Source organism: Lithobates pipiens, unplaced genomic scaffold (genome assembly GCF_037356315.1).
Source record: "Lithobates pipiens isolate NorthernLeopardFrog02 unplaced genomic scaffold, aLitPip1_a1.2 Scaffold_13, whole genome shotgun sequence".
NCBI lineage: Eukaryota > Metazoa > Chordata > Amphibia > Anura > Ranidae > Lithobates > Lithobates pipiens.
Genome location: NW_027507718.1, coordinates 355,507,382 through 355,533,799, shown reverse-complemented (window position 1 = coordinate 355,533,799; position 26,418 = coordinate 355,507,382). Strand labels below are relative to the sequence as shown.

At 41.5% G+C, this 26,418-nt stretch overlaps 1 protein-coding gene across 4 annotated transcripts in view; it reads left to right on the top strand.

Annotated features, from left to right (window-relative positions):
• Positions 1-26,418, top strand: part of FSTL5 (follistatin like 5) — an 808,279-nt gene that overhangs the window by 621,341 nt on the left and 160,520 nt on the right. For all 4 annotated transcript variants that reach the window (XM_077477144.1, XM_077477141.1, XM_077477142.1 and 1 more), the window contains exon 8: positions 19,322-19,442. In XM_077477144.1, coding sequence (XP_077333270.1) covers positions 19,322-19,442 — 121 coding nt within the window. The remainder of the gene's footprint in view (positions 1-19,321; positions 19,443-26,418) is intronic.

The following is a 26,418-nucleotide window of genomic DNA, read 5'->3' as shown; positions in this document are numbered from 1 at the left end:
TGTAAACTAGGTTACTAGAACATTTCAGTCCTTTGTCATATAATAAAATATACATTTTTATTTACTTGTATTTTCTGAAATATACAGTATGTTGCAGCACATGCTGTATTCTTTTTAGGCAAATAATATTTTTGAGCTGCTAAAACATCTCTACCCACTTGCCAGCTTTATAATGGGAAAGTATGAGCACTTATTCATTTATTTCAATTTGAGCCAGATAGAGGAATAGGTGATGGACTTTAACTTCCACTGCAGTATCAAGGATCCATTAGACATGAAATGCCTATTGCCCAATTCCATTGGCATGTTTCATGTTTTGTGGGAATGCAGAAACTTACCAATCAACATTTTATTAGTTTAATGGGTTAAAAACCTACTATTTTTCTTTCTAGAAAAAGGTTTTTACTCCAGCATTTGCTCACACCTTCGCTTTCCCTCTTTATGGATAGAGACTTAAGCTGACCTTGCAAGTTTATGGCTTTCTCTTCATGCACAATACATCCACCCCTTAAAGTCTATAATGGAGTAGCATACTTTGCTTTGATGTTGTGCTATAAATCTGGAATACAAAGTGCACAGCATTTCACTTGATATATTATCTTAAAACAATGTAGTATGAATTTTAATCTGCTTATACATGGTGGTTCCTGTTTGGAAATAATCAGATCCTTAAGATTACATTTTATAAACTTAAATTAGCTAACAATGGACTCTGTTTATAAAACACATTGAGAGGCTTGAGAGACCACTTTTTCTATAATATTCCCATAAAAATTAATTAAAGTGGTTATAAAGGCAAAAGATTTTTTATCTTAATGCATTCTACGCATTAAGACCCCTTTCACACTGGGGCGTTTTTCAGGCGTTTTTCAGGCGCTTTAGCCTTAAAAAAAGTGCCTGTAAAGCGCTTGAAAGAAGCCTCATCTGCAGTCCCAATGTAAAAGCACAAGTGCTTTAAGAGCCCTTTCACAATGTCAGCACCCAAAAAACGCTCGTAAAGTGCTGCTTAAACTATCAGCACTTTAATAGCGTTTTTCTAGCGTTATTGGGGCGCTTTTAAGCCCTGCTAGTGGCCAAATAAAGGGTTAAAAGTGCCCACAAAACGCTGCTGCCAATAGCTTTTTTCAGGCGTTTTTCAGGCATTTTACAGGCGCTTCCCATTGATTTCAATGGGAAGGGGTGCTTTAGGAGCGTTGTATTCACCGCTCCAAAAGCGCTGCAAAGAAGCTGCTTGCAGGACTTTTTTTGACGCCCTGCCAGCGCAGCGCCTCAGTGTGAAAGCACTCGGGCTTTTACATTGGGATTGCAGTTGCAGCTTCTTTCAGGCGCTTTTCTTAATGCTAAAGTGCCTGAAAAACGCCTCTGTGTGAAAGGGATCTCGGTGTGAAAGCACTCGGGCTTTTACATTGGGATTGCAGTTGCGGCTTCTTTCAGGCGCTTTTTTTAATGCTAAAGCGCATGAAAAACGCCTGTAAAACGCCCCAGTGTGAAAGGGGTCTAAGATAAAAAGCCTTCTGTGTGCAGCAGCCTCTCTCAGCCCCCCTAATACTTACCTGAGATCCATCTAGATCCAGCAATGTTGTAAGAGTGTCTTGGTGGCTGAGACTCCCCTCCTCATTGGCTGAGACAGCAGCGTGGATCCATTGGCTCACACTGCTGACAAATAAAGTCAGTTAGCCAATAAGGAGAGAAAGGGGCCAGGCCACAACTCTTTGTCTGAATGGACACAGGGAGCTGTGGCTCGGCTCGGGTGCCCCATAGCAAGCTGCTTGCTGTGGGGGCACTCAACAGGAGGGAGGAGCCAGGAGCAAAAGGAACACGTTCGGGACTGCTCTGTGCAAAACCACTAAACAGAGCAGGTAAGTATAACACGTTTGTAGTTTTTCATAAAAAACTAAAAAAAAAGACTTTAGTATCACTTCAACTCAATAAAATCCTATATTTAAAATACACATCTTAGGCAGCCCTATATTATCCAATTTTCTTTCCTTCAGCCATGGGTTAACCCTTTCTCTGCCAGGCCCTGTGCTCCATTTTGTACACTCAGGTGGCCAGACTATTTTTACAATTTCTACTCTGTTTTTTATGTTTCACTTATAGCTTTCATACTTTGTGAAAGACCCCCCAAACCATATATTTTCTGAAAGCACATGATAAGTAGAATAAGAAGATGCTACTGATTTTTTAGACCCTGCGGTATTTCCGGTAATGTTTATCAAACCAATATATTTGCAAAAAACACACTAAACCATTATTAGCAGATAAAAACACAGCAAATTTAAATACCTACTAAATATAAAAGCTTAACCTGTATTGAGTGAATAAATAACAAATATTTGTAACTTTTAAATTGCACCTTTTTGCAAAATGGTGAAAATTAAACAGACGCAAAAGTGTAAAAATCCAAAAACTCTGCGGTATTTGTGCAAATGTTTATCGAACCAACATATTGGCAAAAAATACACTAAAACCATTATTAGCAGATAAAAACACAGCTAATTTTACAAAATTCTTGCTAAATCCCTACTAAATCTAAAAGCTTAACCTGTATGGAGTTAATAAATAACAAAGATTTGTAAATTTTAAATTGCAAATTTTTTAGCAAAATGGTGAAAAGCGAACATGCCCAAAAATTTCTATAAAAATCTGGAGGTTTTCATTTTTCACTTACAGCTTTCAGAATTTGAAAAGCCCCCTAAAACTAGAGATTTTCTAAAAGCATATGGCCAGTAGAATAAAAAAAAGTGCTACTGATTTTTTGGGCCCCGCAATAGTTGCACAAATGTTCAACATATCACTATTTTCACTCAAAATACACTAATATCATTAATATTGCACATAAACACAAAGTAACTTACAAAATTCCTGCTAAATTAGTACTCAAGCCTCGTTTACATGGGGCATTCTAAAGTGTATGAGCATGGAGGGCCATGTTTACCGGCACAGGGATGCACAGGTGTTCCATGTATCCCTGTACAGGCAGTCCCATTTATGTCAATTGGGATGCAACGGCTGCACAGGCATAGCTGCTGTTCCCAATCTGACGTCAGTGTGGGTAAATTACCCCGAATGCAGACAGTGTGAGCTCAGGGACATGAAACTACATGGATGTAAAATTGGGACCAACGGCTCTGTTGGTGCAGGTGCTACAGCCCAAATTACATCAGTGGGACTGTCTGCACAGAGATGCATGGAAAACCCATGTATCCCTGTAAAGGTATGCTGTGTATGCCCTGTGGGAACAAGGCCTTAGACCCCTTTCACACAAGCACACTGATCGGGTCTGCCTGTCCATTTTTTAGGCAGGCCCAATCAGACCACCCATTGTTCTCTATGGACAGACTGATGTAAATGGACATGTGTCCGTTTACACACGCCTGCACCTGATCCAGCCAGCTAAAAACAGACAGATGGGGATTCCATTCTCCATCCATCTAGCAGATCGGATCGGATGGCATCCAATGGAAATGGACAGGTGATCCGTTTTCATCCAACCGTCCCTTAGAGAATAGCGAGCTGTGTCTGTGTCCACTCTGCATCAGCAAAGAGGACGCGGACCTGTCATCTGCCTGCTCAGAGGAGATCAGCAGACAGATGGATCTGCTTTTCAGAGTACACTCCATGTGAAAGGTCTTACCAGGAGTGGCAGGTTGATTAGGGGCGCCGCCCGCCTGCAGGGGACCAGAATTTTTATACGTTTCTTTTCAAACCACATGATTAGAGCCCGAGGCTCTAATTGGCTTGAAAAAGGTTGGGCTCGGGTCACATAGCATTGCACCCTGAACCCACCCACTTGTGAGTTGTGACAGTAGCGAATTAATATTTGCTATTGTCTTCCAGCTTCTCCTCCTGGCCACTCAGGATGGATCAGGTTGAATGGCAGGAGAAGCTGAGATATCCATGGAGGGGTGAGTGGGGGGGGGCGGTCACCATGGAGGGGTGAGTGCTGGCAGACCTGGGGGGTCTTACTATGTTTGTTTGTTTTGTTTTTTTTACTTTTTAAATTTTCTTCTTTTTTACAGTCATTTTTTTTTTTTTTGGGGGGGGTATCACCATGGAGGGGTAAGTGTGGGCGGACCTGGGGGATTTTACTATGTTTGTGTTTTTTTAAATATTCATTAGTCATTGCATTTTTTTTGGGAGGGGGGTTTTGGTGAGATATCAGAGGTCTATGCAGACCCTCATATCTCTTTTTTTGAGACAGAGAAAGGGACTGAAGATAATCCCTTTCACTGTATCACTTTACTTGAATGAATGAAAATCTGTATTGAAAATTCCATTCATTCAGAAAATTACAGTCTAATACGTTGTAACACTCGCTGTTACAATATATCAGCTGTAGGGATGAGCTTCGAATTCGAGTCAAACTCATATTCGACTCGAACATTGCCTGTTCGCCTGTTCACCGAACAGCGAAAATTTGGGGTGTTCGCAGCAAATTTGAAAAGCCGTGGAACACCCTGTACAAGTCTATGGGAGAAATCTAAAGTGCTAATTTTAAAGGCTTATATGCAAGTTATTGTCATAAAAAGTGTATGGGGACCTGGGTACTGCCCCAGGGGATATCAATGCAAAAAAAAAGTTTTAAAAACTGAAGTTTTTTTCTGAAGCAGTGATTTTAATAATGCTTAAAATGAAACAATAAAAGTGTGATATTCTGTAAACTTTTTTTTGCATTGATACATGTCCCCTGGGGCAGGACCCAGGTCCCCAAACACTTTTAATGACAATAACTTGCATATTAGCTTTTAAGTTAGCACTTTTGATTTTGAACGTTCGAGTCCCATAGACTTTAATAGGGTTCTAAAGTTCACACTAAGTTTAGGTCTGTTCGCAGGTTCTGGTGCGAACCAAATCGGGGGGTATTCGGCTCATCCTTAATCAGCTGTCAGTGGGCACATATTAGTGATCAGTAGTGATCGCTGCATGTGCCCTCTTTTCTACTGGGGGATTTTAGTGGACACACATTTACTAAAGCCCCCCAAGCTGCAGGTGGAGGGAGGGGAAGGAGAGATGCCACTCAGAGCGGCCATGGATCGGGGGTGCGGGGAAATTTTGGGAGGTGATGTGACTGGTGGGGGACACATCTGGACCCCCCAAGCCCCATGCAGCACCTGAAGCTGGCGGGAGTGGAAGAGGAGGGATTCCATCTAATAATGGTGAATGCGGGGAACTGGTTTGTGGGGGGGGTCGGATCGAGTGGAGGGAGTAATCAATGCTGGGGGTGCAGAAGGGGGGTGAAGGGGATAGGAGAGGAGAGTGGTTGGCAGTTTTAAATATAAGGGTGCGGCGGGAGTGGTGAGGCATCGAGGCGGCAGCATGGGTGGGGGGGCGGTCACATTAGGGGTTGATAACTCTGATCAGTGGGTTGTAATCCAGGAGTCTGCTGAACAATTCTGATATTTATCTTATGGTCATTGAAGTGACCATAAGCTTATAGGAGAGGGAGAAATGAAATCTGTACACCGTACTGACCTGGTCACCTGCAGGCACTTCTGTACATCCGTATGGCATACAGACCTGGAAGTGAAAGGGTTAAAGGAAATAAAATGGCCCAATTTCCACAACAACACAGTCAGCATTGATTGGGGAATCTCTCCTGCAGCGCTATTGTGTTGTGCTGGTAGGAAAGTCTATAAGGATAGCCTTCCCTACCAGCAGAATACAATGATCACTGCTGGTGGCTATAGCAGCCAGCAAAGAACAGGCAAAAGAACCCAACAGGCTGGTTGTACTGAAATTGATTGATGGATCAAATTCAGTACAATCAGCCTGCCCATTGATAGATCCATTTTCAGCCGGTTCCAAATTTATATCCGTCTATGACTTGCTTTACAACATAAGTAGGTGCATGGAAAAAAATCTAATTTGGTGGATGAGACCAATTTTAAAATATTTACCCCTCCCAAAATAATTTTGATTTTTGATATATTGCTGGTGTCCCAAAAATATCCATTGTGATCATTTGTCTTTGTCTTTTAAAGGTTCAGAAATTATGTGCATGGTTTTGTTATTTTCTCTCTGTAGCCATCAATATACATAATTATGCAGCCGTATGGCTTCCTGCTTACTTATATGTGCTCCTGCAATGTACCTTTGCCTACTTCTTTGCGTCCCTTCTTTGCCAATATGTACAGAAGTTCAGAAGATCAGATAGGTTAAAATGAGTCTGACTTGTGTTTAGAAGAAGACATTCAATAGAAAACATCCCAATGACAAGTGCTTAGCATATTCAGAATGTCAGCAAGAAACATGTAGATTTAAATTCAGCAGAGTGTTTGTGCACTGATGCTTTCAATAGGCTTTCAATAGATGCTTTCAATTATAAGATTGTATATGCATTCAAAGATCTGTAAACAGTCTCCATAATTTTCATTTAAACAGCAGAAAAACTTATCAAAGGTCTTCTACTAAATATGCCTACACACGCACACACATACAGTCAATAATCTACAAGCATTAATGAAATGTGTCTATTAAAATAACAGTTACAAGACTAAAGAGGCATATATTTCCCCAGTCCCACTGGTCCTTCTTTCCTTTTCTCTGAAAACCTCCTAGCCATTTTAAAAGCATACATCATCAATGAATTCTTCCTTGATTTGTGTTCCTGCCCAGCAATGGTGTCTGTGCCAAATCTCATGCATGTGAATTACGAGATCTGCTATGGTTTATTACTGTTCATAACTTGCCACGTTGGTAGTTATCCTACATTATGCCAGTTGACACTTTGCTGAAGTGATGGCAACATATAAACAATTAAAATAATACTATCCCAGAGAACGTGCAGGATTTTGGTAAATCGCACAAGATCCATTTTGACAAATTTGCCATAGGCCCATGTTATATAGTTTGAGTGGGGTATAATGGGCACACAAAAGTATGTATAATTGTGAGAGTCTTTGTGAAGTATTTAAAGAACATACGAGTACTGAATCTAGGGCACTCTCCCACTGGTCTCCATCAAGAATGCCAAACTCTCACTCCCAACTAGGGATGGGACAAACGGACCCCTTTCGGTTCACACAAGAACTTTAGAACACTGCAAATGTTCAGACCCGAATAACAAATCCTGTTAAAGTCAATGGGACCCGAACATCAAAAATCAAAAGTGCCCATTTTGAAGGCTTATATGCAAGTAATTGGGCATACAATGGTTATAGGAATCTGGGTCCTGCCCTGGGGACATGTATCAATAAAAGTTCTTAACCACTTCAGCCCCAGAAGATTTGACTGCTGAATGACCGGGCTATTTTTTGCGATTCGGCACTGCGTCGCTTTAACTGACAATTGCGCATTTGAGCGACATTGCACCCAAAAAAAATTGACATACACAAATAGAGCTTTCTTTTGGTGGTATTTGATCACCTTTGCATTTTTTTAATGGTAAAAAAAAAAAAAATAGCAATAAGTTTATATTGATTGGTTTGCGCAAAAGTTATAGCATCTACAAAATAGGGGATAGTTTTATAGATTTTTTTACTAGCAATGGTGGCAATCTGCGATTTTTATTGGGACGACAACATTATGGTAGGAACATCGGACACTTTTGACACATTTTTGGGACCGTTGGCATTTATACAGCGATCAGTGCTATAAAAATGCACTGATTACTGTAAAAATTTCACTGGCAGGGAAGGGGTTAACACTAGGGGGCGATCAAGGGGTTAACTTTTTTCCCTAGGTGTGTTTCTAACTGTAGGGGAGGGGATTGATCTAGAGTAAGTGACAAATCGTGGTTCCTAGTTAATAGGAAGTCACGATCTGTCACACTTCTTCTCACAGAACAGGGATGTGTGTGTGTTCTGCCTCTCGTGCCCGTGGCTGCCTCGTGATCTCTCGTGGCTGGTGGTCATTGTAACTGCCGGCCACGAGCATTGGTGCCCCCGCTGTGCAGCGGGCACATGCGCAAGCCTGCAATTCTGATCCCGTGAGTCGACGTATAGGTCATCCCGCTAGCCGATGTAAAGCTAGGTCACCTTTTTTTTGCCTATTAGAGCCTATGGCTCTAATCAAGTGCTTCAAGGACAACCTGCCACTGTAAATATAATAGATAATGGAATAGGGGTTGACAGCTGTGGCTGTGGATAGATTCATGCATTGCAATTACAATCTATCTATTGGTGATAGAGGGGGGCTGGAGAGAGGGGACAGTGCCGTACGCCCTTATGGACACACCCCCACTGTGCTTAAAAGTTGGTCTTTGGGTGCTAATTGTGCCCATGAAACCTATGCCAAAAACATTTTTCCAGATGAAATGATTGAACACCCTCAAAGCTAGGCAGCCTCAAAGTCATGCAGAGATTCCACATCCCCAAAAAAAACATAATCAGTGTCATCGGCATAAGGGGCTTCATAGCTGGTAATCCAGGATTTATTCATTTTTATAAAAGTCAAACGGTCTACGGAGTCTGTGGACAGTTGTGCTCTATAATCAGTAACGAAACTTCCTACAGTGCTGAATGCCCATTCTGAAAGCACGCTGGATGCAGGGCAGCCCAGCAACTCAATTGCATACTAGGCAAGTTCTGGCCAGTGGTCTATTGACCTATTGACCCAGTAAGTCAGTGGATCGTCAGCTGGAAAGCTCTCCATCTCTGTTTTGGCCCAGAGGTAATCGTCCAACATGTGTTGCAGAAGCTGCTGATGGGATGTAGTAGCTGACAGCCTTGGGCAGCGAGGACTAAAAAAAATCTGAAATGCCTCACTTAGGCGGACACCTTCTTCAACACTCCTCTCTTGACCAATAGAAGACTCAAAATGACGTTTTCCACAACACTGTAACCTACTGGAGTCAGGAAAAACTTTTAATAAAATCCTCTTTTTCACGTTTCCTCAAGATTTTATTCTCTGCACTCTCTGGGGGGACGGGATGAGTTCTGAGACCTTCACCTTATAACAGTCAAGGAGCATTGCCAACCAGTAATCATCCTTCTCATTTATACCACGTATTCTTGGGTCCTTTTGCAGGCTTTGAGGTTGCCTCAAATGTGCCAAGGCTTGAGAAGCAGACTCCTCAGGGTCACTCAGGATTACAGCATCAGTAACTTCCTCCTCCCAACCACGTACTACTCCCAAGGGTCCTGGGATTGGAAAGCCATCACTTACAGATTGACGCATGTCTTCCTTTTCTTCGAAGCCTATGAAAGTGCGAGAATCCTCCTCCCCATCCTCCTCCCCTCTCTCCTCCTGTGTGTTCTATGACATAGGAATGATGGTGTCTGGATAAAGTGGGCCTTGAGAAGAAAGGAAGTGCTCCTCTCCCTCCTGCTGATCTGCCTCCAGTGCCCTGTCCATAATGCCATGCAGAGTCTGCTCCAGCAGGAACACACAAGGATTCTGTCACTGATGCATACACTGCCACGGCTTACTATCCTTGTTGCCTCCTCAAATGGTGACAATACAGTGCATGCATCCCTAATGATCAGTAGAAAAAAATCTGAGGTGGCCTGAGCCTATCGTCATGCCGTATTCGCACAGGTACTCATTGACGGCCATCTGCTGCATGTATAGCTGTCGCAGCATTGACAAAGTCAACTTCCATCTGGTGGGCATGTCACAAATAAGGCGGTTTATGGGCAGGTAGATTTTCAGCCATCCGAGCACTGGCTGTGTATGACTGCCTGAAATGGCTACAGACTCTTCTGGCCAGCTTTAGTACATCTTACAACTCTGGGTACGTATTTAGGAAAAGCTGCACCACCCAATTGTGGACATGTACCAGGCATGCCACATGTGTAAACTTTCCCTCTAAGGGCAGACAGGAGATCTGAGCCATTATTGCACACCACCATTCCTGGCTCGTGCTGGCTTGATGTGAAGCACCTCTGGGCCTGCCCCTGCAGAGCTGCAAGAATCTCTGCTCTGGTGTAGTTCCTGTCCTCTAAACACACCGGCTGAAGCACTGCATGGCACCTTTTCACCTGACTCTAGGAATAGCCATTTGAATGATTATGGTACCTGATGTTCATAGAACAATTCTGCAGAGGACAGCATGGAGGTGGTGGAGGAGGAGGAGCGGGTAGAGCTCACGAGTCTGGCATCATCACCACCAACTGTATGGAGACATTGGGCACAACAAGCGGCAGCACCGAGCCCTGTCCTGCATCCTTTCGAGTTGCAAGCAGCATTACCCAGTGTGCTGTGAACAAAATATATCGTCCTTGTCTATGCTTGCTGGACCATGTGTCAGCAGTAAGGTGGATTTTACAGCGGACTGATGGAACGTCCTTACAGTATCTCACAAAAATGAGTACACCCCTCACATTTTTGTAAATGATTTATTATATCTTTTCATGTGACAACACAAAAAAAAATGACACTTTGCTACAATTTAACAATGTAAAGTAGTGAGTGTACACTTTGTGTAACAGTGTAAATTTGCTGTACCCTCAAAACAATTCAACACACAGCCAGTCATGTCTAAACCACTGGCAACAAAACTGAGTACATCCCTAAGTGAAAATGTCCAAATTGGGCCCAAAGTTTCAATATTTTGTGTGGCCACCATTGTTTTCTAGCACTACCTTATCCCTCTTTGGCATGGAGTTCACCACAGCTTCACAGGTTGCCACTGGAGTCCTCTTCCACTCCTCCATGAAAAGGATATGGCGTTAAACTGGCAGTAACACACACAGAACTATATGGTGTTAAACTGGAAGTAACCCGCACAAAACTATATGGTGTTAAACTGTCAGTAAAGCACACAGAATTAAATGGCATAAAACTAGCAATAACACACAAAACTATATGGCGTTAAACTGGCAGTAAAGCACACAGAACTGTATAAAATAGCAGTAACGCACACAGAACTATATGGTGTTGAACTGGGAGTGACACACACAAAACGATATGCCGTTAAACTGTCTGTAATGCATACAGAACTATTTGGCATTAAACTGGCAGTAACACACAAAAAAAGGATATGGCGTTAAACTGGCAGTAACACACACAGAACTATATGGTGTTAAATTGGCAGTAACGCGCACAAAACTATATGGCGTTAAACTGGCAGTAGCGCACACAAAACTATATGGTATTAAACTGGCAGTAGTGCCCACAGAACTATATGGCATTAAATTGGCAGTAACGCACAAAAAACTGCATGGCATTAAACTGACAGTAACGCACAAAACTATATGCTCTTAAACTGGCAGTAATGCACACAGAAATGTATGGCATTTAACTGGCAGTAATGCACACAGAACTATATGGTGGTAAACTGGCAGTAACTCACACAGAACTAAATGATGTTAAACTGGCAGTAATGCACAACACTATATGGCATTAAACTGGCAATAATGTACACAGAACTATATGGCGTTAAACTGGCAGTAACGCACACAGAACTATATGTCATTAAACTGGCATTAATGCACAAAACGATATGGCGTTAAACTGGCAGAAATGCACACAGAACTATGTAAACTGGCAGTTACACACACAGAACTATATGGCTTTAAACTGGCAGTAATGCACATAAAACTATATGGCGTTAAACTGGCAGTAGCACACAAAAAACTATATGGTGTTAAACTGGCAGTAACGCACACAGAACTATATGCCGTTAAACTGGCAGTAATGCACACAAAATGATATGACTTTTAAACTGGCAGTAACACACACAAAACTCTATGGAATTAAACATGCAGTAACGCACACAGAACTATATGGCATTAAACTGGCAATAACACACACAGAACTACATGGCGTTAAACTGGAAGTAACACACACAAAACTATATGCCGTTAAACTGGCAATAATGCTCAAAACTATGTCATTAAACTGGGAGTAATGCACAAAACTATATGGCTTTAAACTGGGAGTAATACAAATAGAACTATATGGCATTAAACTGGCAGTAAAGCACACAGAACTATATAAACTGACAGTAACGCACACAGAACTATATGGCATTAAACTGGACGTAACGCCCAAAAACAACCTGGTGTTAAACTGGCAGTAATGCATACAGAACTATATGGCGTTAAACTGGCAGTAATGCACACAAAACTATGTGGCGTTAAACTGACAGTAATGCACACAAAACTATATGGTGTTAAACTGGCAGTAACACACACAAAAGTAAATGGCGTTAAACTGGCAGTAATGCACACAGAAGTACGTGACGTTAAACTGGCAGTAATGCACAAAACTATATGGCGTTAAACTGACAGTAGCGCACACAGAACTATAAGGTGTTAAACTGGCAGTAATGCACACAGAACTTTATGTCGTTAAACTGGCAGTAATGCACAAAAAAGTAATGCACAAAACTATGTGGCGTTAAACTGGCAGTAACGCACACAGAACTATATGGCGTTAAACTGGCAGTAGCGCACACAGAACTATATGGTGATAAACTGGCAGTAATGCACACAAAACTATGTGGCGTTAAACTGACAGTAATGCACACAAAACTATATGGTGTTAAACTGGCAGTAACACACACAAAAGTAAATGGCGTTAAACTGGCAGTAATGCACACAGAAGTACGTGACGTTAAACTGGCAGTAATGCACAAAACTATATGGCGTTAAACTGACAGTAGCGCACACAGAACTATAAGGTGTTAAACTGGCAGTAATGCACACAGAACTTTATGTCGTTAAACTGGCAGTAATGCACAAAAAAGTAATGCACAAAACTATGTGGCGTTAAACTGGCAGTAACGCACACAGAACTATATGGCGTTAAACTGGCAGTAGCGCACACAGAACTATATGGTGATAAACTGGCAGTAATGCACACAGAACTTTATGGCATTAAACTGGCAGTAATACACACAGAACAATATGGACTTAAACTGGCAGTAGCGCACATGGAACTATATGGCGTTAAACTGACAGTAACGCACACAGAAGCAAATTACATTAAACTGCCAGTAATGCAATAAAATAGACAGTGTTCAACTACACTGACACTAGCTGAACTTTCCCTACTCTAGTTATATACTAATGTCAAGGTTACCGACATGGTCTCACTAAACTACACTGAAACTATCTGAGCTGTCTCTAGTCTACAATAATGTATGTATGCATGACAAGGTCTCACTACACTACAGTGAAACCAAAAATAAAAATAGCACAGTATAGCACACTAACTAATAACACTGAACAGAGCCCTGTTCTATCTCTCTCCACATCAAAAATCACACTGAAAATGGCTGCCATTGAAAGAATACTTTTATACTGTGGGGTGGGAATGAGCCATGATTGGATAAAGTCATGATGATAGTGTCCAATCATCACTCTGACAGTTCTTTGTGCCCCGATGGCTGAAGCTTTCACTGCTTCAGCCAATCAGGGCTTGCAATGCACTGTTCAGCGTCGCAATGGATTGCAGTCGGTTCGGTGGCCGAACAAACGGTCGAACGTGCGAACAATGAAATTTCGGCCAGAACTTATGCTCAGGTCGAACCGTTTGCCCATCCCTACTCCCAACTCTCCCTGGCTTTACATGGATAATCCTCTAAATAAGAGGAGAGCATAATCTCGTTACATCTAGAGATGAAGCCTTTAGTTGTAGAGACATTTTGCAGGTAGGTAAATAGTAATGCTGTAGTTAAATACAGGAGAAGGTGAGAGATGCTAGACGTGATATCTCACCTTGTATATGTTATTTTAGCTAGTTCTGGATATGTTTCTTTATGCCAAATGGGACTGTAACTCCCTGTAGGTGTATATGCTTAGTCTAAACCTTTTGCATCAGGGTGTATGTAGGGTATAGTTTCTTGCCTAGTCACCCTTCCCAACTCGAATGACCGGTAGAGCCTTCCCCGTTCTCTGATTGATGCTGTGGGGGCATGACATAGTAACTGGATTCATAAGATAAATGTTCCTCAAAATCCAAATTTGTCAAGTGTTAACCTTGGTGGCATTAAGGGAAAGAAGAGCATGTCTACACACAATATAAGCTTGGGTTTGCATGTACAATTGTTCATGTACAATTTTGGAAAATTAAAACCCGTAGACTTCTGTAGAATAAAGCCCTACTGACCCGGATGGACAGTGCTGATAATCACCTTATTTAGTCTATTCAAGATTTTAGCAAGAATTCTAAAATCTACCATTAAAAGAGATATCAGTCTATAAGAGCCAAGATCAGTTGATGGCTTACATGGTTTTAACTAGAGGATTATGTTGGCCTTAGACATGAAGGAAGGCAGACTGCTTTATTCAGATGCTGCATCTTATACTTTTAGCAAATGTAGCAAAATGTTCTCAGTATACTGTTTATAGACCTCTATTAGTTGACCATCATCTCCTGGAGCTTTACAATGTATTTATAAATTAGTTGCCATACTTCCTCTACCATTCAGAGGAACTCAGTCAAAGATTCTAGGGATTGATGGGTTTTTGACTGAGAAATGGTGGGAGAACTATATGGCGTTAAACTGGCAGGAACGCACGCGGAACTATATGGAGTTAAACTGGCAGTAACACACACAGAAGCAAATGACATTAAACTGCCAGTAATGCATTATGTCATAATCTTATCAGGGGAATTAAGCAATTTATCTACAGAAGTTCTGAGTGCCATGATAGGTTGTGAGGTCATGGTTGTGAGTGACATGATAGGTTGTGCAGTAACAAATTACAAAAAGGCACATAATAATATCAAATAGGAATACAATCATGCAATAGGTAACATAGATTTGCAAGTATGCATGCATAAACATTGTAAACTTGAAATGTCTCAGTATTTGCATTTAAATAAAAAATATTTTAGTTCCGATTTAGGGGCATAGTAAATAAGCGTTAAACTTGGTGTGGATGCATCAAAGACAATTTTCTGTTCTTGCCAGCTTATCTCCACTGTGACACTTGATGTGTGTTGTCTGAAACAGAAGCAGCAATTTGTAATAAAAACTCAGAATAGAGGACTTGGGACTTTCATACTTAGTCAGGAAGCAAGGTGCTAAAAAAAGTACAGTTCAGTACTAAGCCAGCAAAGCTTGAGGAACTCCAATAAAGCCAATTTATTTCCAAAAATGAAACCACAGTGTTTATTAACCCTTGTTGTTGAGGTTTGCTATTCATGCAAAAGCACAAAAATCATCAAAACATAAATAAAAAGCAAAAAAAAGGAAAGAAAAAAAATTAAATGAAGTAACTACCAAGGAACAAATGGCAGGCACTGCAAATGAGGCTCCACTCTTAAGCTGGTGACACATGAACTGGCCAACATTAAGCTAATACCCCCATCCACACATTCAAGGTGGATGGGGAAATCCTCTCCATTGCGCTATTGAATTCTTACAGTGAGCTTATCAGGTGGCTTTTATCGGAAAAGGTGGTTAAACAGTAGTTGATCAGTAAATCACCTTCTGTTAAACTGCAATGGCCACACATGAATCTAAATGTGACTGGTCCCTGTTGAATTGGCCAAATTACGATCCATCTATGCTTTATACATCTTTAAGCTGGCAATAGATGGGTAGAATTTCAAATGAAAATTTTTAGGAAAAGAATGTTCTAAGAAAGTTTGTTAATTTTTCTACTCATTAGTGGGGCATATCAGTGTTCATTTTTGACTGCAGTGGAGAAAATTTGAAGGAACAGGATGGAACATTTTTCTTATAGCAAATTAATTTCTAATGCCACATACACACGATCAGACTTTCCGACAACAAGGGGGGGAAGGAGGGGGAAGAGATCGGTGCCAGCAGCGCTGTGGGCTGCATCTGCAGTGCCCACATCACTGCTCACCGAAAATTAACCCCTCAATTCCCTGCCATTACTCTGCGATACTCTGCAATACCCTGCAATACCTTGCAACACTCTGCAATACCCTGCAACACTCTGCAATACCCTGCAACGCTCTGCAATACCCTGCAACACTCTGCAATGCCCTGCAACGCTCTGCAATGCCCTGCAACACTCTGCAACACCCGCCAATACCCTGCAACACCCGCCAATACCCTGCAACACTCTGCAATACCCTGCAACACCCTGCAACACTCTGCAACACCCTGCGACACTCTGCAATACCCTGAGACACTCTGCAACACTCTGCAACACCCTGCAACACTCTGCAATACCCTGCAACACTCTGCAATACTCTGCAATACCCTGCAACACTCTGCAATGCTCTGCAACACTCTGCAATGCTCTGCAACACCCATCAATACCCTGCAACACTCTGCAATGCTCTGCAACACCCACCAATACCCTGCAACACTCTGCAATGCTCTGCAACACTCTGCAATACCCTGCAACACTCTGCAATACCCTGTAACACTCTGCAATACCCTGCAACACCCGCCAATACCCTGCAACACTGCAATGCTCTGCAACACCCGCCAATACCCTGCAACACTCTGCAATGCTCTGCAACACCCGCCAATACCCTGCAACACTCTGCAATGCTCTGCAACACCCGCCAATACCCTGCAACACTCTGCAATGCTCTGCAACACCCGCCAATACCTTGCAACACTCTGCAATGCTCTGCAACACCCACCAATACCCTGCAATGCTCTGCATCGCAATACTCTGCAACGCCATACTCTGAGATACCCAGCCATACTCGGAGATACCCAGCCATAGTCGGTGATACCCTGCAATACCCAGCCATAGACATCCCCCCCTCCCGCCGCCCTCCGTTGCTTCTACCGACTCGCCAACATGATCAAAGCCAGGATCTTTTTTTTTTTTTCAGGCTTCCCAGCTTAGAGGTGAGATGCGGGATCTTATTGACCGCATATCTCACTGTAAAGAGGACCTGTCATGCCATATTCCTATTACAAGGGATGTTTACATTCCTTGTAATAGGAATAAAAGTGATCAAAAAATGTATTTTTGGGGAAAAAAATGTCAAACTAAAATAAATAAAGTAAAATGAACAATAAAAAAAAAATGTTTTAAAGCGCCCCTCTCCCCATGTGCTCGCATGCAGAAGTGAACGCATACGTATGTCCCGCCCACATATGAAAACGGTGTTCAAACCACACATGTGAGGTATCGCTGTGGTATCTATTTACTCAGCGTAACTTCATCTTTCACATTATGCAAAAATTGGGCTAACTTTACTGTGTTTTTTTTTAACTCAAAACTGTTTTTTTTCTAAAAAAAAGCATTTGAAAAATTGCTGTGCAAATACCGTGCGAGATAAAAAGTTGCAACGACCACCATTGTATTCTCCAGGGTGTTTTCTAAAAAAACATATATAATGTTTTGGGATTCTATGTAATTTTCTAGCAAATAAATGATGATTTTTACATGTAGGAGAGAAATGTCAGAATTGTCCTGGGTGCTCCAGAACGTCTGATGGCGCTCCCTGCATGTTGGGCCTCTGTATGTGGCCACACTGTGTAAAAGTCCCACACATGTGGTATCGCCGTACTCGGAAGTAATAGCAGAATGTGTTTTGGGGTGTAATTTGTGGTATGCATATGCTGTGTGTGAGAAATAAACTGATAATATGACAATTTTGTGAAAAAAAAAGTTAAAAAAATCTTGATTTTGCAAAGAATTGTGGGAAAAAATGACAACTTCAAAAAACTCATCATGCTTCTTACTAAATACCTTGGAATGTCTTCTTTTCAAAAAGGGGTCATTTGGGGGGTACTTTTCTGGCATGTTAGGGTGTCAAGAATTGAAATAGGCCGTCAGTACTTCAGGTGTGATCAATTTTCAGATATTGGCACCATAGCTTGTGGACTCTATAACTTTCACAAAGACCAAATAATATCCACCAATTTGTACTTATTTTTTACCAAAGATATGTAGTAGTATAAATTTTGGCCAAAATCTATGAAGAAAAAATTACTAATCTGCTAAATTTTATAACAGAAACAAAGAAAAATTCTTTTTTTTACAGAATTTTCTGTATTTTTTCTTTTATAGCACAAAAAATAAAAAACCGAGCAGTGATTAAATACCACCAAAAGAAAGCTCCATTTGTGTGAAAAAAAGGACAAAAAATTCATATAGGTCCAGTGTTGCATGACTGAGTAATTGTCATTCAAAATGTGAGAGCACCGAAAGCTGAAAATTGGTCTGGTTATTAAGGGTGTTTAGACCAGACCACTTTTTGCGATTCGACACTGCGTCGCTTTAACTGACAATTGCGCGGTCGTGCGACGTGGCTCCCAAACAAAATTGACGTCCTTTTTTTCCCACAAATAGAGCTTTCTTTTGGTGGTATTTGATCACCCCTGCGGTTTTTATTTTTTGCGCTATAAACAAAAATAGAGCGACAATTTTGAAAAAAACGCATTATTTTTTACTTTTTGTTATAATAAATATCCCCCAAAAATATATAACAAAACATTTTTTTCCCTCAGTTTAGGCCGATACGTATTCTTCTACATATTTTTGGTAAAAAAAATCACAATAAGCGATTATTGATTGGTTTGCGCAAAAGTTATAGCGTTTACAAAATAGGGATAGTTTTATAGCATTTTTATTAATAATTTTTTATTATTTTTTTTTACTAGTAATGGCGGCGATCAGCGATTTTTATTGTGACTGCGACATTGTGGGGGACCCATCGGACATTTTTGACACATTTTTGGGACCATTGTCATTTATACAATAATCACTGCTATATAAATGCAGTGATTCCTGTGTAAATGACACTGGCAGTGAAGGGGTTAACCAGTGGGTGGCAGTGTAGGGGTTAAGTGTTCCTAGGGGTGTGTTACTAACTGTGGGGGGGTTGGGCTTTCATTTAGTGAACACTGATCTCTGCTCCAGTCACATGGAGCAGAGATCAGCATCACTAGTTGGTAGGCAGAATGGAGAAATGTTGTTTACAACGGCATTTCTATATTCGGTCGCTCCGTGAGACGATCGCGGGGATGCCCGCGGCGATCGGGTCCGCGGGTCCCGCGACGGGACTCACGGAGGTCCCGACCAGCGCGGGAGCGCGCCGCCGGTGGCGCGCACCCGACGGCAGGGCGGCAAATTTAAAGGGGCGTACATGTACGCCCATTTGCCTGCCCGTGCCATTCTGTCGACGTACATCGTCGTGCGCTGGTCGGCAAGTGGTTAAGTGCCCAGTGGTCAAGTGGTTAAACAACATTCAAATGTTCTGAGAATGTTCTAAGATTTTTTGTAAAAAGCAAGGGATATATTGAAAGAAAAAAAAATATTGGAGGTCATTATACTCTGCTTACATTTGTTATAATGCTATCATTTACAGTATGTACATTCTTCTCATTTCTATGTTGGATCTGTATAAGGACTCCAATTATCTTTCTTGATTGTAATGAGTGTCTTGCATTGCAATGATTGTGTCACATTGGAGAATATAATTAATGTTGCATTATTACAATAATTATAGTAACCTTGTTTTTCTAAAATCATTCCTTTAGGATTTTGGAGATGATGGATCTTTATACATTACCAAGGCGACCACAACCCACATGGGGAATTACAGCTGTCATGCTGATGGCTATGATAAGCTTTTTCAAACTCATATCCTTCAAGTGAATGGTAAGCAAAGAAATGTTATATACAAAAAGTAGTTGTTTCAACATACAGTATATGTTCACATGTAATGTAATGTTTTGTTTCTTTTGTTCAATATTTTTTATTGAAAGGCAGTGGGGGAGATTTACTAAAACTTGAGAGTGCAAAATGGGGTGCAGCTCTGCATGGTAGCCAATCAACATCTAACTCCAGCTTGTTCAATTAAGCTTTGACAATAAAACATGGAAGCTTATTGGTTTCTATGCAGAGCTGCACCAGATTTTGCACTCTCCAGTTTTAGTAAATCTCCACCAGTTTATTCAGGTAATTGGATAACCACAGTACTGATTTAACATTGTACAGGAAAATAACATAATGTTCATTTATAATAGTGTGACATGTGTACAAAGCAACAAATACCCGCGAGAATCTAATCTGCAACTAAATCAGAAATTCAGAATTATTGTAAACCTAAGCAGCTAAGAATACATAAAAGTTAAAGAGAGAGGGACATGGGAAGAAATGAGAAAGGTGGTGAGTACATTGGAGCCAAAATAAGTTATATCAGGCCCAATGGGCAAAGTACTGTATATTAACATCACAGGTTCATTAGGCGACAGTCAATATCTGCTGATAGTAAATATGAAACCCACCGATTTTAGAATTTTGGGCATTATATCAGAGTGTTTAACTGTCAATTTTTCATTAGAGAAAGTCCAATGAAGTCTATTTGTTTACCTCAGACTATGGGAGCAAGTCAGGGAGCCAGGCTTTTGTTAGAGCTTTTTAGATGCTTTAAAGGTTTGCCCAGTTTGAGGTTAGGTAGTGTTTCACCTAGTAGCATGGGGATAGGGGTGGCTAACATGTCATATACTTGCCTCCATAACTTTTGAGCTATTCAGCAAGTCTGCCACACATGCATGTAGATTCATATATCTACCCTAGTAACTCTGTTTTACCATATATCTATGGTATTTTCAGTGACAGTATTTAGGTAGACAGTCTAGATGGGCAATCTGAAAGTATTTTTGTAGTTGAGGAACCCTCAGCACACCATGGAGCCTAGACTAGACTAGGGTGTGCCTGGTAGGTCCAGGTCTGTGATATTGCCATAGTAAATGATAAATCTGGCAATGCAGAGTTTGGAAAACATACATACAAAGGAACCCAAATAATCAACAATCAAAAAAGTATAGTATTTTTGATTAGAAAGTTATTTCAATTACCACAATGTGGCCCAGTGAATTGACATAAACATTAAGTAATGTTATAGGGTGAAAAGTGGATCATTAGATTAGGTGGTTTTAGGTGTCGGGATCATACATACTATTACCAACAGGGATTCCAAGTAAAAGTTGTCTTCCTGTCATAGGTCATTGAAAGCATCTGTCAGCATAAGGGAAAGGAGTTCCTCATATTTCATATTTTAGGTTACTATGAACCTAAGGGCCAGGATGTTTATTGGACTTAAAGGATTTAATACCGGATAGAACTTGTGTGAATTCAATAGGTTTATTTAATAACATCCAGAAACAAGTCCTGAATTTGAGGAAGTACAATGTGGGACAGTATACTCTTAACTAAAGCCAATGAAATAGAATTGGCAGGAATGTAGAGATCATAGAGGTGCCATGAAAATTCTAAAAACTACCTATGGTGGGTTACTGATTACAGTAGCATTAGATTACTGGAGGTGTAACGGTTTTGTGTGGGATCCAGCTTGCGGAGTTGGGTAACTAATAGAGTGTCTTGATTGTTACCTTTTAAGTAAAATTTGTTGTTTGGTTTGCTGAGGTTGCTTATTCGACTGCTTAACTAATGCCAGGTAGGGATGAGCCCGATGTTCGCCTGTTTGACAAAAAGCAAACAGTTTTGGGAGTTCGCAGCAAATTCAAAAGCTGTGGAACACCCTTTAAAAGTGTACGGGAGAAAACAAAAGTGCTAATTTTTAAGGCTTAAATGCATGGTATTGTCATAAAAAGTGTTTTGGGACCTGGGTCCTGAGTTTTAAAAATGGCAGTTTTGAAAAATGGTGTGGGGGTCCCCCTCAAAATCCATACCAGATCCTTCAGGTCTGGTATGGATTTTAAGGGGAGCCCCTTGCCAAAATAAAAAAAATGTGTGGGGTCCCCCGAAAAATCCATACCAGACCCTTATCTGAGCATGCAATCTGGCAGGCCACAGGAAAAGACGGGGGAACAAGAGAGGGCCCACCATCCTGAACCGTACCAGGCCACATGCCCTCAACATGGAGAGGGAGCTTTGGAGTAGCACCCAAAGCACCCACCGTGTCCCCATGTTGATGGGGACAAGGGCCTCATCCCCACAACCCTTGCTTGGTGGTTGTGGGGGTCTGGGGGTGGGGGTTATCAGAATATGGAAGCCTCTTTTAACAAGGTGACCCCCAGATCCTGGCCTCACCCCTGTGGGAAATGGTAACAGGGTACACATGTATCCCTACCATTTCACAAAAATGTGTGAAAATGGTAAAAATGACATGACATGGCTTGGGACAAGTCCTTTATTAAAAAATAAAATAATAAAAACATTCCATGAAGTCTTCTCTTCTCTTGCTCCGCCGACAGACCGACAAAAAAAAAACGTGACCGACCTGCCTCCATGGGAGGCACCCGCCATTTGACACGTCTTGGCTTGACAGTTCTTTTATAACTGAGGGCAGGGCCACACTGTGATGTTCCTGGGTGACACATCCCCCTCTGATGCATGGGGACTTCCCAATGGCTTCCCCGTGGCATTAGAGGGGGGCAGAGACACCCGTTTACATAACTGGAAGGCCCCACCCCCTCTGACTATGGGGAAGCCATAGGGAAGTCCCTGTGTGTCAAAGGGGGGCGTGGCCACACAGGAACATCATGGTGTGGCCCCACCCTCAGTTATAAAAGAACTGCGAAAGCGAAGTGCCTCCCATGGAGGCAAGTCAGTCGCATTTTTTTCTTTTTGACGGTCATGTCATGTCATATTTACCATTTTTAAACTTTGTTTCTGAAATAGTAGGAGTACATTTGTAACCCATTACCATTTCACACAGGGGGAGGCTGGGATCTGGCGGTCCTCTTATTAAAGGGGGCTTTCAGATTCCAATAAGCTCCTGCCCGCAGATCTCCACAACCACCGGGCAAGGGTTGTTGGTATGAGGCCCTTGTCCCCATCAACATGGGGACATTGTGCTTTGGGAGGCTACCCCAAAGCACCCTCCCCATGTTGAGGGCATGTGGCCTGGTATGGCTCAGGAGGGGGGAGTCATTATAGCCTTGAGTACTTTTAAATTACTTTTTTTTCCTTTAGAAATTTAATTTTGTTCTTGGACTGTTCTAAATACAGGAAACATGCGCCACTTTACAGGCATACTATAGACATCCCCAGGTATGAAATTTAAAGGAATATTTCCGTTTTATTGTTTCACTTTAAGCATTAATAAAATCAATGCTCCCAAAAAAATGGCCATTTTTAAAACTTTTTTTTTTGCGTTGATACATGTCCCCTGGGGCAGGACCCAGGTCCCTAAACACTTTTTATGACAATAACTTATATATAAGCCTTTAAAGTTAGCACTTTTGATTATTCATGTGTCCCATAGACTTTAACGGTGTTCGCATGTTCAAACACATTTTTTGCCTGTTCGCATGTTCAAACACATTTTTTGCCTGTTCGCATGTTCTGCTGCAAACCGAACCGAGGGGTGTTTGGCTCATCCCCTAGTGCCAGGTTAAGTTAGCACTGTTTAGTTCCAATTTATTATAGGCAGTCAGAGATTTTCTGAAAATGCTAGACTTTTCCTGGAAGTTATTTTCCATTTGGTGAAGTTGAGCTACATTTCAGGCTTTAAGTCAGCTTATTATAATTCCCTCTAAACTCATCCTTGTGGACCTCCCATAATGTGAGTAGGACGACCAGGATTGTGATTGTTCTCAATGTACTTTTCAATTGAAAATTTTATATAAGCTCTCATCTGTCAAAAGGGAGTCAGTAAGGGTTCATGTATGATCTCCAGCCCAAAAGAAGGAGGGAGCAAGAATAACAGCATCATGGTCTGTCCAGAGGACAGCAAATATGTCATAAACTAAAGCTGAGGGCAAGAGGGTATGAGATATTAAGATCCTGACAATGCATTATGTTGTGAAGTGTACCTCAGGGCTCTGTCCTAGGACAAATTCTGCTTAACTTGTTCATTAATTATATACAGATTGGAATAAATAATTCAATTTCAGTGTTTGCTGATGATACAAAGCTAAGCAGTGCAAAAACTTTACAACAGGACCTATCAACTATACATGAAGATCAAAATAAAATAGAGGGGTGGAAAATTATTATACAGATATAGTTTACTGTTGAAAAATGTAAAGTAATGCACCTGGGAGCTAAAAATATGAATGCTAATTACTAACTAGGGGAGAGAACCTCTGAGGGAATTGATAATGGAAACAAATCTGAGTGTCTTAGAAGATCCCAAACTGAGCAGTAGCATATAATGTCAAGCTGCAGCAAGCAGACTAATATTTTGCAATAAAATAGACATATGGAGTTACTAAAAAACAAACATACATACTCACCTCTATACTGCAGGAACACTGTGACCCTAGATCTGTCCCCTGTCAGGTCTTAGAATGAGAACTGAGCGATCTCTTGACTTACTCAGCTCTCTGTCTCTTACAGAAAAGGGGATATAATCGCAATATACAAATCTTTAAATGGTGACTATATCATTGGGAGAAAACTATTCAAACTAAGGTCTCTAAAGCAGAGGGGCCAGAGGGAGGCATCATTGGGTGGTGGATTTAGTTGGTTAAGTTGTGAGATTGGAATCCCCTGACAAGAGTGCCCACTTGGTGTGTTTTGACCATGTTAAAGAAACGCATGAAAAATACCACCCTACCCTACCCTTCTCTTGTTTTTTCTCCCCCAATTTTTTCTTTAACCTTCTGACCTTCCTTCAACCCTATCACTATTTGTTTCCCTGCCTCGTTCCCCTTCCCCTTTTTTCCCTCCCAGTTCATGTCTTTCCTGAAAAGTTTTACCCCATTATTATTTTCAGCTAGCTATTTCCTGTCCTAACTCTCACCCCCAACCTTTTATAACATCCTGCTTATGTAACTACTATTCATCCTATATGTTTTTTACCACTTGAGAAAACAGCATTGTAAAACTTAGTATAGCATTAAACTAAGATTATACATAGTATGTAGCAACTTTTATCTGGTCTTGTAACTACCCCACTAGAATAAAGTGCTGTCCAGTGGGGTCCTTAATCATGTTTCTCAGGAGTGCATGCGTGGCTTTTGAGAATGGCAGATGTCTTCTAGACGAGCTCCTGTCCAGACTCGCTCTCCACAGCCCCCTTCAACATCCCACACACCCCATGGTCAAAATCGAGTGGCAAAAATCCACCGCCCACCATCGCATGAGCTGTGGCCTCCTTCCATCATGGAGCAGTTCCTTACTAGGCCTGACTGCCTCGAGTACACAGGGGATCCAGAGGAGCTGCTCGGCACCTTCCTGGGGGAAGATACACCTGCTTCTGTTCTGTCAGCCAACGGCCCCCCTGCCCCAACATCCATATTAACACCTGAACTCCTGGATGAGAAGCTCCAGGCCTTGTTACACCAGCTAACTCACACTATTTCCCAGGCAGTGGGGAAAATCTCTCAGGAACCGAAAGGTGAAATTGATCAGCTTGAAGAGCGTGCAGACACCCTAGAGACTAAATTTGATGATTTGGTTCTGTATGTCTATGTGCTAGAGGAAGAGGCTAGAAGCTTGCTATCACAGTAAGAAGCATTGGAAGGCTAACAACAGGTATAAACAAGGCCAAGGATAAAACCAAGGGAAAAAAACAAGCTTAACTTATCGACCAGCCCACAGACAACCAAGTAAACCTTTTTAACAGTATGCATTAAAAGCAGGGGTTTAGTCTGCACACATTTGCAAATGCATGCGTAAGCCACATAGCCTCGTCAAGGCACCCTGGTATTTTGTGGTATCTAACACTAACTTATACGTATCCCCACAGTGGAAGAAAATTCTACCCTTAAACAGTTTCCCAACTTCAGTTTCAACAAGAAGATTTGGAGAATAGGGAACAGTGCCAAAACCTGCATATATGGGGAGTCCTGGAAACTGTAAGTGACAGCAACCTTTGTTCTTATATCTTTTGGCCTATTTAATTCTTTAGCCCCTGACATTGGGGTCATAGACTGGTGTCTTTATTGAGAGCATCACTCTCTAGCCCCTAAACCTCTGACGGGAGCCAGACCCCGCGACATTATCACCCGTTGCCATTACTACCACAGTAAGGAGGCCCTGACCCTGGCATCTCTCAACAAACTGCAAATTGAGCACAAGGGTGACACAATTCAAATCTTCATCGACCTCTCACAACCTCCGATAACCCTCGCAAAATGGCACAATCTGAGGCCAATTACAGCTCTTTTGCAGAATCATCATGTTTCCTACTACTGGGTCTTCTTGTTTTGTCTGGTCGCAACTAAAGATGGTCCTCAACATATCCTCCGAGACTTACACGAAGGAGATGCATTATATACTCACTCACCTCCTATCCCTTCTCTGATCTGGACCCCTGCCAAGTCAAAAACAAAGAAGTCTCACGCTACACCACAGCGTCAACATTCCTCCAAGCAACCATCATGATCATCAATTCTGACTACACCTGTTTCTGATTTCTACAATTTTTTCTTGACCCTTCTGGTCCATTTTGTTGCCCATTTTTTGGGCTCTGTTTAGACCACTGAGGTGTCTACTATAGTCTTTGACTCATTTTGAATAATGGCCTAGTTTACAACTTGTTATGCTGGAGAGCACGGACGGACCATGGTTGCCATTTTTGGAAGCCCTTATGTCTACTCTCCCTCCCTGATATTACGGTCTTGGGTTCCTGAGATATGTACTTGTCTCAGGACTAATAATTCAGTTTTTTCTTATTGCAAGTCTTTTTTGGACTTTTCCACCACTATTACTGACTGTT